This window comes from Carassius carassius, chromosome 37, assembly GCF_963082965.1.
Source record: "Carassius carassius chromosome 37, fCarCar2.1, whole genome shotgun sequence".
Lineage (NCBI taxonomy): Eukaryota > Metazoa > Chordata > Actinopteri > Cypriniformes > Cyprinidae > Carassius > Carassius carassius.
Window position 1 is genome coordinate 23,742,689 of NC_081791.1, and position 15,237 is coordinate 23,757,925.

The window sequence follows — 15,237 nt, forward strand, 5'->3', positions numbered from 1 at the left end:
GTATGTCCATAATCACTGTACTTTATATTGTATTTTTAGAGCAGTTTTAACATGTTACATTAAGACACGTTGTTACAATGTAATTTCCTATAATGTGCATTCTTAATTACAATAAAAACCTTTTTTTCCTTACAACTTGGATGAAACAGAAATTGAGTCAACATTTATGTAACCTACATGAAGTGTGTATACAGTTTGTCAACATTTGGGCTTTGAACATTGTCCACATTTCTGATAAATAGTTCAGAATTAACCCGAAGTCATTAAAAATTATAAACTCACAAATAGAAGTATTTATTTTGTCTTTGTTAATATGATGTGTACATTACAAACTGTAAAATTAATTATTAATATTATATATTTTATTATATATATATTATTAACATTTTTATAATATTAATTATATCTTTCTTATGTGTTAATCATTTCAAATTAAATTGGTATGTATTTGTATAGCACATGACAAGCTACTATTTTTACTGTAACTGAAGAATCGAGGTCGCTGTAGTTTAGCCGGGGCCTCCGTGAGGTCTGGAGCCGCACATGAGGAGAGGTCAAGCACAGGATCCACCTAGTCCTTTCCAGGAGCTGGGATTTTGCTGACAAACTCTTTCCTGTTCCACTGACAAAAAGAATTTAACAATGGGGAGGGAAAAAAGCTAATATCCCAGCAAACTGCTGATGAATTCTTGTGGTTGTAGGAGTAACGTTAGCTGGAACACACGGAGTTCAGAGCTTCACATTATTCTCCTCAATGCTTTTCATACTGTGCTGGGTTAAGGTCACTTTTAACCCTAGTTTAAAGAAAACTAGCTAGTGTTTTACTCACCCTCGAAGCATCCTAGGTGTATACGACTTTCTTCTTTCAGACGATTTCATTCGGAGTTATATAAAAAATTGTCTTGGCTATTCCGAGCTTTATCATTGCAGTCAGTGGGTGTTTCAGTTGAACAGTCCACAAGTCGTCAAATAATTTAAAGCACGCGCATTCATAACAAAACGTGTCTCACATGGCTCCGAGGGGTGAATAAAGACCTTCTGTAAAGAATCCATGTGTTTTGTAAGAAAAATATGCATATTTAAAACGTAACAAACACTTTTCTCTCACTTCATCTATCTGTCATACACGGAAGCCGTGTCGGGGAGGATGACGTAGTACGTCAGGTTATTAGTGACGAATGCCGAGAGAGAACAAAACGGCGGTCACAAATTAGAAGTACAAACCGAGGATTTGCAAAGAAAATCCGAACCAAGCGGAGACTGGTTTTTCTTTTGTTTCTTCCTTTGCTCTCATATTTATAAACAAACTCGCGAGACTAGCATATCTCAGAAGCGCGTGCGCTGCGCATACGTGCTGCGTCATCCGCCGGAACGGATCTGCGTATGACAGACAACTGAAGTCCCCCTGACTGCAGTTGTAATTCCTAAAAGTCAAAAAAAATAAATAATAATAATTAAAAAGACAGACAACTGAAGTGAGAGAAAAGTGCTAATGTTTGAAATAAGGATATTTTTCTTACAAAAACGCATGCATTTGCTACAGAAGGCTACGCTATCATACTACTAATATTTTTGTAGTGTATGTGCACTTTCTGGCATCACAAAGTGAGATGACCTACTACGTTTGACAAAGGTGTTGTATACAAAAGAGCATGTGAGCAAAAGGATTTCCAAATATGATGAATGAACCATAATATCAGCTATGATTTTTTTACCACTTTTTTGTGTATTTGATTGGACTGCCAAGAAATGGATTACAAATGGAATTTTAAAACGGTTTCATTAAAACTGTTGGCAACTTACTGAATTAAACCCAACCGCAAGGTCACCTGTATGACGTTAATTTAGCCTATAAATGTTTGAAATGTTAGTTGATGCTTTATGTTTGTAAGAAATAATAGTATGCAGTGCATTGTTTATATTATTCAGTAAGCGGGTATTTAATTCTCAACAGCCATATATACACAGGAACATATTTATACATTTGTAAATACATACTTAATTGTCCATTGAAGTGATATGTTTCATGTATAATTCACACAGTAATTTTGTTCTGCTCATATTTCATGAATTATGCCCTTTGTTGCTGACAGATTGCTATAAATTTGTCATTTTCAACTCTGGTGTGCGGTACTGCTAAGAGGATGTTCAAACAGAAATGAAGACAAACCAACCACAACATTTCAAACATTTGTTCTTCAGAACCAAAAGCTGAGGCTGAAATACATGTCCTAAAATCGGATTTGATTAGGGATCCGTTTGTAGCATTCTCGAGTGTGTGCACCTCTGAAGCTGTTGCTGAAATGCTCGTTGGGGTATGCCAGGGGTGTTGTGAGGGGGGTTTGATGTACGGCTGGCTTCCTCTTACGTAAGGCAGTCTCTCTTGTTCTGCCTGCCACTCACCGCCCCTCGACCACGGAAGTATTTCCTGCTATTGTCCTGTGGGGGGGGGGGGGGGGGGGGGGGGCTGTGTTTTTTTAGCATATCAGGCACGAGCCAGCTCAATATTTTTTTTTTCCCTTTAGACTTTCAGAACTGTGAAAAGATTCTCTGAATTAAAAAATAAATAAATAAAAAACCATAAAGGGGTCCCAACAGAGCTCAAGGCCAAGAATATATAGTTTTACTCTTATCATGTTCTTATCAAAGCAGTCAATCCACACACATCTAAATAATTCAGAGTTAAGCTGTGGTGAAGCAATTGGACCCATATAATAATAATAATATCTGGTTTATGAAACCATTTTATAATGTATTCATTTTTTTGAGGGAGGGCCTTCTGTAAGAACCTGAATATTTCATAATCATCATTAAAAGGCACTCTTTGTAAATAAAATTGGACTGAGCAAATTTAGAAACTTTTTTTATGTATTTTAATTTAATTAATGGATTTATTTATTTATATGCTTTATTATTGCATTTAAAACCCATTTGCTTTAGGGGCACTATTACTATTGCCATATTGCTAATATTGGTTCTTAATTATTAATTGCTAGTTTTTGACTACATTGCATGTAGATCCAGGGCCGTCCTTGGGGGGTGCAGCTGGTGCGTTCACACCTGGCCCCGCACCTGAGGGGGCCCGCGGTGAATTGACCAAGGAGGACTCCCCCCACCAGAACGCAATCGCTCCAGGCACTCCCTACCTTGCACCGGACCCCACGTCAGCTAAGGACGGCCCTGTTTAGATCAAAACAATATGCTAATAAATACATGCAAAATCCAATTATGCAAATACATGTAAACATCCAATATCTACTTTGTTTAAAAATAGAACAAGAGATGGTTTTGTTTAAAACAGTGAATGTTGCTTCAAACAAATGAGCAGACCTCACCTAACCAAGTTGCCTGTAAAGTTGAATAGCCTATTACATATCATTTTGGCTGAATTCATAATGCTTTTAGCAAACAATAAGAGTATTATGTGCCTGCTCATTAGTCCAGATTTGCTGTGCTTTGGGTAACGTGTAGCATATACTGTACACTATGGGGCTTGTTCTAATCCTTATTTTGTTGTTGCACCACAACCTTGTGCAACCAGTTTAATTCCACCTTGGCTTCACACATTGTTTAGACCAATACTTGGAGAAAAACAAACTTTCTTTCCAGTCATATGGATGATACAATCTGCAATTAAGAGATTCTTGGAGACCTTCCTGTTGTATTCAACCCCCTCCTTTCCTGAGAGGATGTCCTGTCAGTGTGATGGTGGAGAAACCAGGAGAGGGAGAGGGAAGAGCTTATTTTGCCCCACAGCCCAATGTATGGCTAGATCCCACTCAAAGTTCCAGTTAAGCGAAGCCTCCGGTGATATTTCTCCAGGACTGCTTCTACCGAGGGGTCAACCCTAAGAGCCTCATCTTTGGTAATAGCATAGCAAGGTATGTCTCCTAAACCTTTGTCATGTGGACAACAGTAACTATTTAATTAGTATTAATGAAGTTGCCGGGGTAATGTTGACTTGCATTTTCAAATTGGGGAACAAAAACCTATTAATATATTTGGTGCCTAAAGAGCATGGGTGGGAAACTCTGGCCATCATGGTCTACTCTCAAAACTTGCTGAGTAGGAACGGGGCAAACAGAAGGATTTTAGGGGAAAATGCCTTGCATGTAATCCTCTAACAGCAGGGGTGGACAACTCTGGCCCTCGAGGTCCACTTTCCAGCAGGGTTTAGCTGCAATCTTAATTAAACCTGAAAAATCAAAAGAAAAGTCTTTAGGATTACTTGAAGAATTTCAGGTAGGTATGTAGAGGGTTTGAGCTAAATTTTCTTTAAGACATTTAGACAATTTTGTATCAGACATTTTTTGGCCTTTCTCAGCTCAGAAAGTACTTATTTACTTGTATTGTACAATAGCTCAAGGTACACTCTTAAAAATAAAGGTACTTTCAAAGGTTTTTCACAACAATGCCATAGAAGAATAATTATTTGGTTCCACAAAGCACCATTCAGTCAAAGGAACCATCTCTTTCTTACCTTTTTATAATCCGAAGGACCATCTTTCACCATAAAGAAACTTTTGTGTAACAGAAAGATTCTTCAGATGTTAAAGGTTTTTTATGGAACCATTTAGAAAAAAAGGTTCTTGGCATTGTGAAGCACCTTTATTTTTAAGAGTGTAATCCTTGTAAAGATCCTTTTAACAAACTCTTATGTCTTTCCCATCTGTAGACCATGACGTACGATCTACACAACTCGTCGTATGACTTCTACAATGGCACTCCGTGGTTTGTCTATGAATGCACCGTCCACCTAGACGAGGATGGCCGACGGATCGCTCTTTTCCTCCTTTACCTAGTGCTCTTCATGGTAGGGTTGGCTGAAAACACTCTGGTGGTGTGGGTGAACTGGCGAAGGCGGCATTCGGCGAATGGTGTGCTGTTCTGCGTCATCAACGTGAGCTTGTCCGACTTGATGGTGATCTTCACTATGCCCTTCTTCATGCTGGAGGTGACCATGAACAAGGTTTGGCTGTGGGGGCGCTTCCTTTGCAAGGTCACGTACCTAGTATACGTCATAAACTTCTACAGTAGCTCATTCTTCCTGGCCTTCATGACCTTGGAGCGATACCTGTCCCTGACACGGCCCAACAAGCCCGCCTGCTTCCCAGTGCAGCACAAACGCCGCTGGATTCTCTGCGCTGGGATCTGGCTACTGTCGCTCTTTCTGGCCTTGCTAGAAAACGTCCACGTTGACTTGTTGGAGTGGGACGAACCAGGTTGCTACATGGTTCCCGAGCAGTACTTCACGGAGTGGTTCGTATCGGTTTCCTTCCTCTGTCTGATATTCCAGTTCCTGGGTCCGGCGTCCATCATCATCACTTGCAATGTCCTGATCGCTCGAGCCGTCCGCACAACCCCGGATGTCCAGAATCGTCGGGATGTGTGGCTGGTGCATGTGTACTCACTGGTCTTTGTGGCCTGCTGGCTACCGTATCATTTGGTGTTGTTCTTGTTGACACTGGACGATCTGGACCCACACCTGTTTTCCTGCAACACAGTCGGGGTGCTGTACTTCTCATTTAACCTTGTGCAATGCTTTTCGCTCTTTCACTGCATCGCCAACCCAATCCTCTACAACTTCCTCAGTAAGAGCTTCCGCAACAGTCTAATAAATACAGTAATCAGCCGGATCTCTTTACCGCCGACCAGTGCGCCAAGTAATGCTGTAAATGACAAGGCAGGGACAACAGCAGTAAAAGAGCGAAAGCTCAGTAACGTCAGCACGAGTCACTCCGACATTGGCGAGTGAAGAGGGAATGTCCTAAATGACGATTTGGTGAAACACAGCATGTGAATGAGCTACAAAATAAGTGGCCTTGTTGAGGCAGTTGTTTTTGGTCACCTGTCTGGTAACTAGCCCTATTGTCTCCTGTTTTTGAGCTCAGCAGCTTCCCTGCACATACTGCCATGGATGTGATTTTATGAAAAAATTAAATAAATGTTGTTTCAATGAAGACTTTTAAACATGTTTTTGCAAAAGGGGCAAAATTGTGTATGCCATTTATTTTGAGAATGTGCCGCTCCAATGTCTAAAAAATATTTTCCATTGTAGAAATTTGTTGAATATAAATACACTGTTTTTTTTACATGTATAAGTGGTGGGGTTGTGTTCAAATTATGTGTTCACTGTTAAAAAGACTCTAACAAGTTTTGTAAGTACTGTTTTTATTCAGAACACAAGTACAGCTGTAGTAAAAGAGAACAGATCTCTGATAGTGACACTGAACATGAATAAATCATATAAATAACACTGAAGTGATAAGGCAGTTGTTTCATTAAAAATAAAATTGAAAAATAAAATGTAGTATGACAAGATATTTATGGTTATAATCACAACATCAGCTGCAAACCGTGGCAAATCGTCAAATGTGCATTTTTTCCCTAAAAAAATAAAACTGATTGATTGATAAAAGTGATAAATAGTTGATAAAAACCAGGCAGTTTATAAGGTTCAGCCGGTGATTTCTGTGCTACATTGCAAATAAAGCTATAACAACCACAATGTCCCAGAAGTTTTGAATACATACTTTGTGGTTTGAAATGGTATGATCATCAATTATGAATGGACTAGTGTGCCAAATCGGTTTTGAATTGAACAAAAAATCATTTAAATGTACAATGTAAAATGGTCTCATATAAGAAAGAACACGCATATTACTGCTGGGAAAATGGTACAGAAGAAAAACACAGCTTTCTAAAGAGAACTGTCATTTATTCATGACAATACCATTCAAATGAAACACTGATATGTCCCAAGTGAAGAGGGTGAACACTGACATATGAACCGTCTGATATATTAGCACCTCAGTCTCAATAGCTTCTCTTTTCTGAATGAAATGAATGACATATGAAGAGTTTTGCTTTATGTACAACATCCAAACTATATTATACTGCATCTCATAAACCAGTAACTATTTCTAATTTAGTCTATGTCAATGACACACAACACTACTATAAAAATAACGGCTATTCTGTAAAAGAAAAATACCTTCAATTATTTATTTTTTTAAAAGAACCATTTTATGTATATTCTAGAGTACTGCTTTGTTTATCAGAAAACATAGATCTTGGTGTATTCTCAACTTGCACTTGCGTTGTGTAAGGACAAAGGTTACTTTGTGCTTCTCTAGAATAACCAGAGACCTTTAGCTTATTGTGATAGAGTTGCCAGAAGAGTATATAGAGGTAATCGCAGATTTACCCGTTAAAAATTGACTGAATTTGTTTGCTATGATCTTAAAAAATCTTTTGATCGTAATGCTTATGGTTAAAATGGTTGAAACCGGCTTTGAAGACAAATCCAACTTGCATCTGTGCAAGAATTCTTTCCACAACAAAATTTTTCTTTTAAATAAATGATAGTGACTGAAAATCAGCCAATAAGTGTAATCTTCATTAAGTGTTCAAACACTGTCTCATGATGTTCTTGGCATAGGTTTGAAGCAGCTACAATAGAAGATGTTTATTTTTTGTTATTTTGCAGCTTTGATGACTTTCTTATTATTCTAAAATGGAAAAAATAAAATGGAAACAATGAGTAGGCGTGTCCAAAGATTTGATTGCCAATGCAACCTTGCTCAGTCTCTCTTGCCATCAAGTGGACAAGTATCAGAACTTCATTTTTAAAATAAAGTTTTACCTTTAACTTAGTCTTTAAAAAACAAATAACCGTTCACATTAAACACTTAATTACATTCTAAGTCTAATTGTCCTCATCCGGAGTAAACGTGGGCACACAGTGTGACGGAGCGTTCAGAGAGGGCGACTTTCAGGTGTCCATATTGGAGACAGGCTCTTTAGAGTGGTCATTATACATAAAGGTCTCCTCGATGTTGAAATCGGGCGACAGCTGGTCTTTATGGAGCTCCATGTGCGAGGAAACCATCTTGAGGGTGGAGAAAAACAGGCCGCAGACCGTGCATCGGTACATGAGTGCACCCGAGTGTGTCTTTAGGTGGCAGATCATGGTGGAACGGCCACGGAAAAAGCGCAGGCATATTTTGCACTGGTAGGGCTTCTCACCCGTGTGGATGCGAAGGTGGTAGGTGAACTCGCCCGAGTGTGCGAAATGCTTACCGCAATACCGACACCGATACAATTTTTCCCTTCCGCCACCAGAGTTACCGTTCAGTACAAGTCCGGCAGGAAATGAGGCGCCACCGTGAGCCATTTTGTCCTGCATGCTGAAGCCTAGGTTTAAATTGTAACCGGCTTTACCCAAACCGCTCGCCTCCATAGGTGACGAGGAGGATGAGGAGAATTCGAGGAGCTGGTCTGCCTTGCGCTTGGCTGGCCATACCTGGCTGCCCTGGAGCTCGTTCGAATGCACGCTGAGATGGTAATGAAACGCGCTTTCTGAGCGGAAGGTCTGCGGACACAGGAAGCAGCGCAGCTCGGACTGGCCTTCTCCACTGATCTCTGGCCTGCTGTCGTCCTGTTTCACTGACGCTCCTTCCTCTGTGTGTAGAGACAGGTGTCTTTCCAGTAGCGCGCTCTCCAGGAAGGGGCTGGTGCATTGTGGACAAGTGTAAATAGGAAAGAGGTGTGTCAGGGTGTGCCACAGGAGGGCGCATCGAGAGGGCTGAGACAGCTGGCACACTCCACAGCGTAATGTCCTCAAGCATACGTGGCTCTGAACGTGGTCCCTGACAGCCTGAGGAAAAAGATCATCCGTTAGTAATATAAACAAATCAATAACATGCATTGAAATAAATTGTTAATACTAAAGTAAGAGAAATGACAATGAATTTGTATTATATCATCTTTCTACAGTATTTGGTAGTGCTGTCATAAGAGTCATAACAAAAACAGTTTTAGAATATGAAAACAATAAATATAATATTAACAATATTAAAATATAGCATATAACAGTAATTTCAAAGTGAACTTACAAAAAAAGTTAATTTAATTCCTTTTTTTCCTTTACTACACAAGTTACTTAGCAGCCTGTTAACAATAGTTGTGGTTTTTGTTATATAAAATAATAAATAAATAATATTTAAAATATATTTTTTTAAATATCTGCTTTTATTTGTTTGCTATTTTAATATTTATTTTTTAAATATTTAATACTTATAAATGTTTGTTTTTTTACTACTGTTTCCTTGAGAAATTACTTGCAAGTAAAGCAATGTTTAATGTTTATGCTTAATGTAAAATATTAGATTTGTTTACATTTTATTTTAATAATTAATCATATTATTAATATTTAATCAATGTATGTTTCTATATTCAAAATTAATTTCTCATAGAGAGAGAGAGAGAAAGAGGGAAAATACTTGAAGAATGCAAGTCTATTTACGAACACATGTATATTCATTTAGATTTTATATATTTAAATATTATTTAAATCATTAATAATAAAAAATGTTAAGGTGCTTTAAGAGTGTTAGCTTCATAAATTTTTTTACCATCATATTATTAGCTTTTAGTTTTAGATTTTCAGTTTTCATTTAAATTTGTGTAATTTTGCTATGTTATATTGTCATTTAATTAATTATACATACTTAGCCTTAATTTATCCAGTTTAGTAATCAGTTTTAACTTCAGTAAGTTGCCATGTTTTTAAAGTTAAAGTTTTTTATTGAATATTTATACTATTTTTTTTTTTTTCAATTAACGAATAAGGCATAAGCATAATGATTTCCATGTACCACGTTGCATCTGTGGCCAGTTGCATAAACTACTGAGACTAGTTAAGTTATCAAATTTTGTTCAAGACTGTTCATAATTTACTGTTCATAACTTTTTTGAATTCAGTTATATAAAATGGAATATTGGTCTAATTTGAATCTGAAAGTTAAGACTGATTACCACTTGGTTAACTCTCAAAAGACACACTATACACTATGTACAAATGCACTGTGTACTCAACCATGTAGTGCATGAATTTTATAAGGTTATTTTGTCATTAATAATCAGCGCGTCATTAATAGTCAACGTTATTTGGGATGCACCTTAAAGGGATAGTTCACCCAAAAAGGAAAATTATGTCATTGATGACTCACCCTCATGTCGTTCCAAATCCGTGAGACCTCCGTTTATCTTTGTAACACAGTTTAAGATATTTTAGATTTAGTCCGAGAGATCTCAGTCCCTCCATTGAAAATGTATGTACGGTCTACTGTCCATGTCCAGAAAGGTAAGAAAAACATCATCAAAGTAGTCCATGTGACATCAGAGGGTCAGTTAGAATTTGTTGAAGCATCAAAAATACATTTTGGTCCAAAAATAACAAAAACTATGACTTTATTCAGCATTGTCTTCTCTTCCGGGTCTGTTGTGAGCGTGTTCAAGTTTAGTGATATCCGGTTCGCGAACGAATCATTCGATTTAACCGGTTCTTCTTGAACCAGTTCACCGAATCGAACTGAATCATTTTAAACGGTTCGCGTCTCCAATACGCATTAATCCACAAATGACTTAAGCTGTTAACTTTTTTAATGTGGCTGACACTCCCTCTGAGTTCAAACAAACCAATATCGTGGAGTAATTCATGCACTCAAACAGTACACTGACTGAACTGCTGTGAAGAGAGAACTGAAGATGAACACCGAGCCGAGCCAGATAACGAACGAAAGACTGACTTAAAAACGACAAAGCTTAAAACTTTCTGCTGAGCACGAGCATACTGCAGCCTGAGTAAGTACTGATATTGCAACTGCTGTAGCAGATACATATTTAGAACATTCATCTCCTGTTGTATTTTGTTAACTGGTTCAAGAAGAACCGGTTAAATCGAATGATTCGTTCGCGAACCGGATATCACTAAACTGCAGTGAACGCGCTCACAACAGACCCGGAAGAGAAGACAATGCTGAATAAAGTCATAGTTTTTGTTATTTTTGGACCAAAATGTATTTTTGATGCTTCAACAAATTCTAACTGACCCTCTGATGTCACATGGACTACTTTGATTATGTTTTTATTACCTTTCCGGACATGGACAGTATACCGTACATAGGTCTCGGACTCTTAAACTGTGTTCCGAAGATGAAAGGAGGTCTTACGGGTTTGGAACGACATGAGGGTGAGTCATTAATGACATAATTTTAATTTTTGGGTGAACTATCCCTTTAAGTTTATGCATCCGGCCCCTGGTTAGGGTTAAGACATTTATAAGACTTATACACACAAAAACACTTCTTCACCAACCTTAAAATCATTTGCCATTGATTTAGCACAGATGGTGCACTGCAGTTCCCCTCCTTGTCGTTGGGAGGCTCCATTCAGTTGGTCTGGATTTTGAGGGGCGCACTTGGCAGCTGACTGACGCCTGTGGTGAATCAGTGCAGATTCAGTCCAAAACTGATGTTCGCAGACATCGCAGGAGAAGAGCAAGATGCCCACGTGTGTGAGGGCATGAGCGACAGCAGCAGCTCGGTCCGAGAATGAGGTGCCACACACCTGGCACGAACCCGTTTCTGAGAGGTGCGTCTCAGCGTGAGTACGTATAATGGCGTTTTCCGCCGGAAGTAGCATCCCACAGGATTTGCATGGCTGTGATGACGCCAGCTGCCCAAGTGACACGCCATTTTCTCCATTCTCGATGCACATCAAGTCCTCATCGTCCTCTTCCTCCACAATGAAGTGCTCCTCCTCGTCGCTCAGCTCAATTATGTCTTCTGAAAGTCCTCGCCACTGATCTTTGCCCTCCGTCTGCTCTTCCTGTAGTCTGTGCCTCTTCCTAGAATCGTCTTCTTCAAAAAAATCTGAATCTTTGATTGGTCTAGCAATGGCCCCCAGCTGCAAACTGTCCAAAGGGTCATTAGAGGATGACGAAGGGGCGCAGGATTCCCCTCCAAGTTGTGCTGAAGAATCAGGGACAGAACATGGTTCCTGAGGCCCAAACGTTGATTTGCTACCATTAACAACAAGCTGGTCCACTGAGTTACTTCCTGCATCTTCTCCTTCATCCTCCCGCTCAGTCTTGAGCTGCAAAGTTAGTCCAGGAAGAGCATCTGTAGAACGGTTACTGTCCGAAGGACTAGCCTTGCTGGTCACCTGTTGATTGTAACCCAAGTCTTCATTTTTTGGCGACTGGGTGGCCAAGTGGGAGCGATTCAACCTGCAATTCCTACTTTGAGAAACCGGAGATGGAGTTACAGGAGTGGGAGCAGCTGAAGAAGACAACGAGGAGCAGGACGCTGCAGAGGATGAGCAAACAGACACAGCCGTGGCATTGGCCGACACCGAATTGCTTTCCAAATCCCCTTCGGCAACCGCATCACCAGAGCTGAAGCTCTGCAGTTCAGGAAAGGTGGCATGGCAAGCGTTGACCAACTCCCTCACGCCGAGCCTTTCCGCCAACTCATACAGCACACCCACATCGATCAAGTCTGTGAAAATCTCACCCGTGTAGATAAAAGTCAAGACCTTCTCGAAATTGGCAGCAGAGACAAAGTCCAAAGAGAAAGTGGTGGGAACGGCACCCTGGTTTCCAGAGCCTCTGGAGAAGAGGCTGTTAAAGTGCGTGCAAGAGCATGCCAACACCACGCGATGAGCAGGGAAGGTACGGCCTCCGACCTGGAGGATGACGTCGCACAGGAGCCGAGACAGACGGCAGCGGTTGAGCTCGGAGAGGAGACGGGCCGTGTGGCCAGAGCCCTGCAGCCTGATCCGCATGCCTGGCAATTCTGACTAAAGCCAGGGTTTGGACTGAAACACAGAAGTGAAAAGAAAAATGGATGAGATTCAGATAAATTAGAATAGCAAGATGCATATTCTGTACGTTTAAAGGAATCTATCTATCTAACTATATATATATATATATACCCAAAAATTCTTTGTACAGTGGACTATCTGAAATATTTTACAAAATTTGGGATCCAAAGTTCCAAAGAATCCAAAGAAATGTTAAAGGTTTAATAAAAAATGTAATAAATTTTAGTTTCATGACTGTAACTACGCCACCTCCCAGCTTGAAGTCTCAAGCATTTAGTAAAGTGACAAATTTCCACTTGAATTTTATCTATCAACAATTGATTAGTTTTTGAAAAGTAGTCTTTATGGCTATGGCTAGTTGGAATATCATGCCAGCATATACTACTCTAACTTCTGTTGCAGTATGTATTATACATATTGTATGTTTAAAGTATGTATATTTTATAATATATACTCTATACTATTTATACTATGCATACTACACAATATTTAGATTTTCTGTATGCATGGAATAATACATCAAAATACACACTACCAGTGTTGTTATTTTAATAATAATAATAAAAAAATATTACTGGTAACTGAAATTAATTAAAATTAAAACAAATTAATTGAGCTATAAACAAATGAAAACAAAACTAATAAAAAAAAGACAAAAGCACAATATTAAGCTCAAACTTAAATTTTTAAGATGATAAGTGGAGGACACCACTTGCTGTCTACTTGTCCCATCCCATCCAACACAATGAATGAATAATCATTCATGGTATTGCAACAGGTCAGGTAGTCCTGTGACAAACAGGTACTGCACAACATTGTTGTCACATGACCTAATCACTTTGCAGGATTAATGTTTGAAAGGTTTAACATGGAATAATGAAGCAGTAGGTGGTATAGAGTACATACAACACAGAATTCAGAAGGTAGTGAAGTAGTGTTGCATTTTGAACACAAACTATATAACAAGCGCTCTTTATAAATCAGAGCTAGTCTGCATTTTGATGGAAGATTATGAAGACAAACATAGTTTGGAATAAAGTGCAAACAAAATATATTGTATCTTCTTGAAAAAAAACACCATACTTACAAAAAACGTAATGCAATTTCCCAATGACTTTAATGTAGATAGTTTAAACACAGCAAGGTCAGAATAATATCAGATATGTTATATACACAAATGCATTATCGTTACACCATTCATGAATAAGCAAGTGCTGAAACACAGTTTACACATAAATAACACGTGAATAACGTTAGATCTCGGGTGTCCTAACAAAGACAGTCCAAATCAGTCCACACAAATAGGGGTTTTGGATTAACACAATATTCGCTACTCTTTCGTAGACAATATATATTTAAGCATGTGCAGCACACAATCTAGTGCTCGATGAAACTCTCCAGTTCATGCTAGTTTATTTAGTGTATCATTAGTTTAGCCGTAGCTAACCGGTTGCCATTGGATTCCATTAGCATGAGGGGCTAACTAGCACTTTAGGATCATCTCTCGCAGTGAAAATGAAACAGACAGATGAGCAACTAACTAGCACACAGAAACCGCAAAACAACTCAAATGTTTCCTTACCCATAGAGTGCTGTTAGTTAGCGTAAAACAAATAATCTCACTCGGTTTCTGTTAGCCCAGACAGTCGTCCCTGCTTAGACACGACGGTGTCTCAAAACCTAGTGAGAGGACTACCTAGAACACTTGATTGGTTCAGAATGCTCAATAATGCTGTCGAGGGATCGAGGCTAAAGAGCTCGATATGTTTTGAAGACACGTCCATTGTGTCATATACTGAAACAATCGGAACACCGAGCACAGAGAGATTGAAATTCGTGTAACGTTAGGCTAATCCTATTATTACTACTGTGTGAACAACCTCCACTTTATATCAGGAATGTTTGTCAAGCAGTTATTAAATCTAGTTAGTTTTAGGATCATAATTGTAATAATATGATGACGGTAGATTTTAGCCAATATCGATATATCATAATAATATTACATTCATCGAAACATTACTGGACGATCAAAAATTGCTTAAATTGGCATACTTAAAAAAAATTTAATAAAATAAATAAAACTTAACTATACATAATACAGTGTGTTAATATCGTGTGTTCTGCTCATTTTTGGATCATTTGTTAAGATGAATATTAAATGTGAATATTAAGTTCCTAATATTGTTTTTATCTCAGATAAGAAGAGAAAATAGATAATTTGTGTTTCTATGATATACTATCAAAATCTTAAATGTGAATGGTGAATAAAAGTTTTGTAAACAATAACATACTGTTGTTGTTTTTTTTAATACAGTTATTGATTGATTCAATGTATTTGATCATTAAAATGGTTACAAATTCAGGCTTTTGTCACCACCAACAGATGTGTCAACTCTTTCAGGTCTTTTGATATATTTTGATAATATGTCATTTATGATATTTTATATTTTTTGAGGGATTGTTGGTGTGAAAGTATAATCTGTCTGCTAACATGAGAATGTGTTTTGATTGACTGCTGATAAAGATAAAGTTATAATTGTATTACACAGTCCAAGGTAAGAAGCACAT

The 15,237-nt window shown here is 38.4% G+C and overlaps 2 protein-coding genes across 2 annotated transcripts; one reads left to right on the forward strand and one right to left on the reverse strand.

Annotated features, from left to right (window-relative positions):
• The first annotated feature begins 2,972 nt into the window (after nt 1–2,972).
• On the forward strand, nt 2,973–5,871 carry LOC132118447 (G-protein coupled receptor 182-like). The gene is made up of 2 exons (XM_059528289.1): nt 2,973–3,881; nt 4,676–5,871. The coding sequence occupies exon 2, from the start codon at nt 4,679–4,681 to the stop codon at nt 5,753–5,755; it is 1,077 nt and encodes a 358-aa protein (XP_059384272.1). The 5' UTR covers nt 2,973–3,881; nt 4,676–4,678; the 3' UTR covers nt 5,756–5,871.
• Nucleotides 5,872–6,322: 451 nt separating this feature from the next.
• LOC132118449 (zinc finger and BTB domain-containing protein 39-like) lies at nt 6,323–14,468 on the reverse strand. The gene is made up of 3 exons (XM_059528290.1): nt 14,252–14,468; nt 11,161–12,663; nt 6,323–8,659 (listed from the first exon to the last, which is right to left on the reverse strand). Exons 2-3 carry the CDS (start codon nt 12,628–12,630, stop codon nt 7,775–7,777), a joined length of 2,355 nt encoding a protein of 784 aa, XP_059384273.1. The 5' UTR covers nt 12,631–12,663; nt 14,252–14,468; the 3' UTR covers nt 6,323–7,774.
• Between the last annotated feature and the right edge of the window lie 769 nt (nt 14,469–15,237).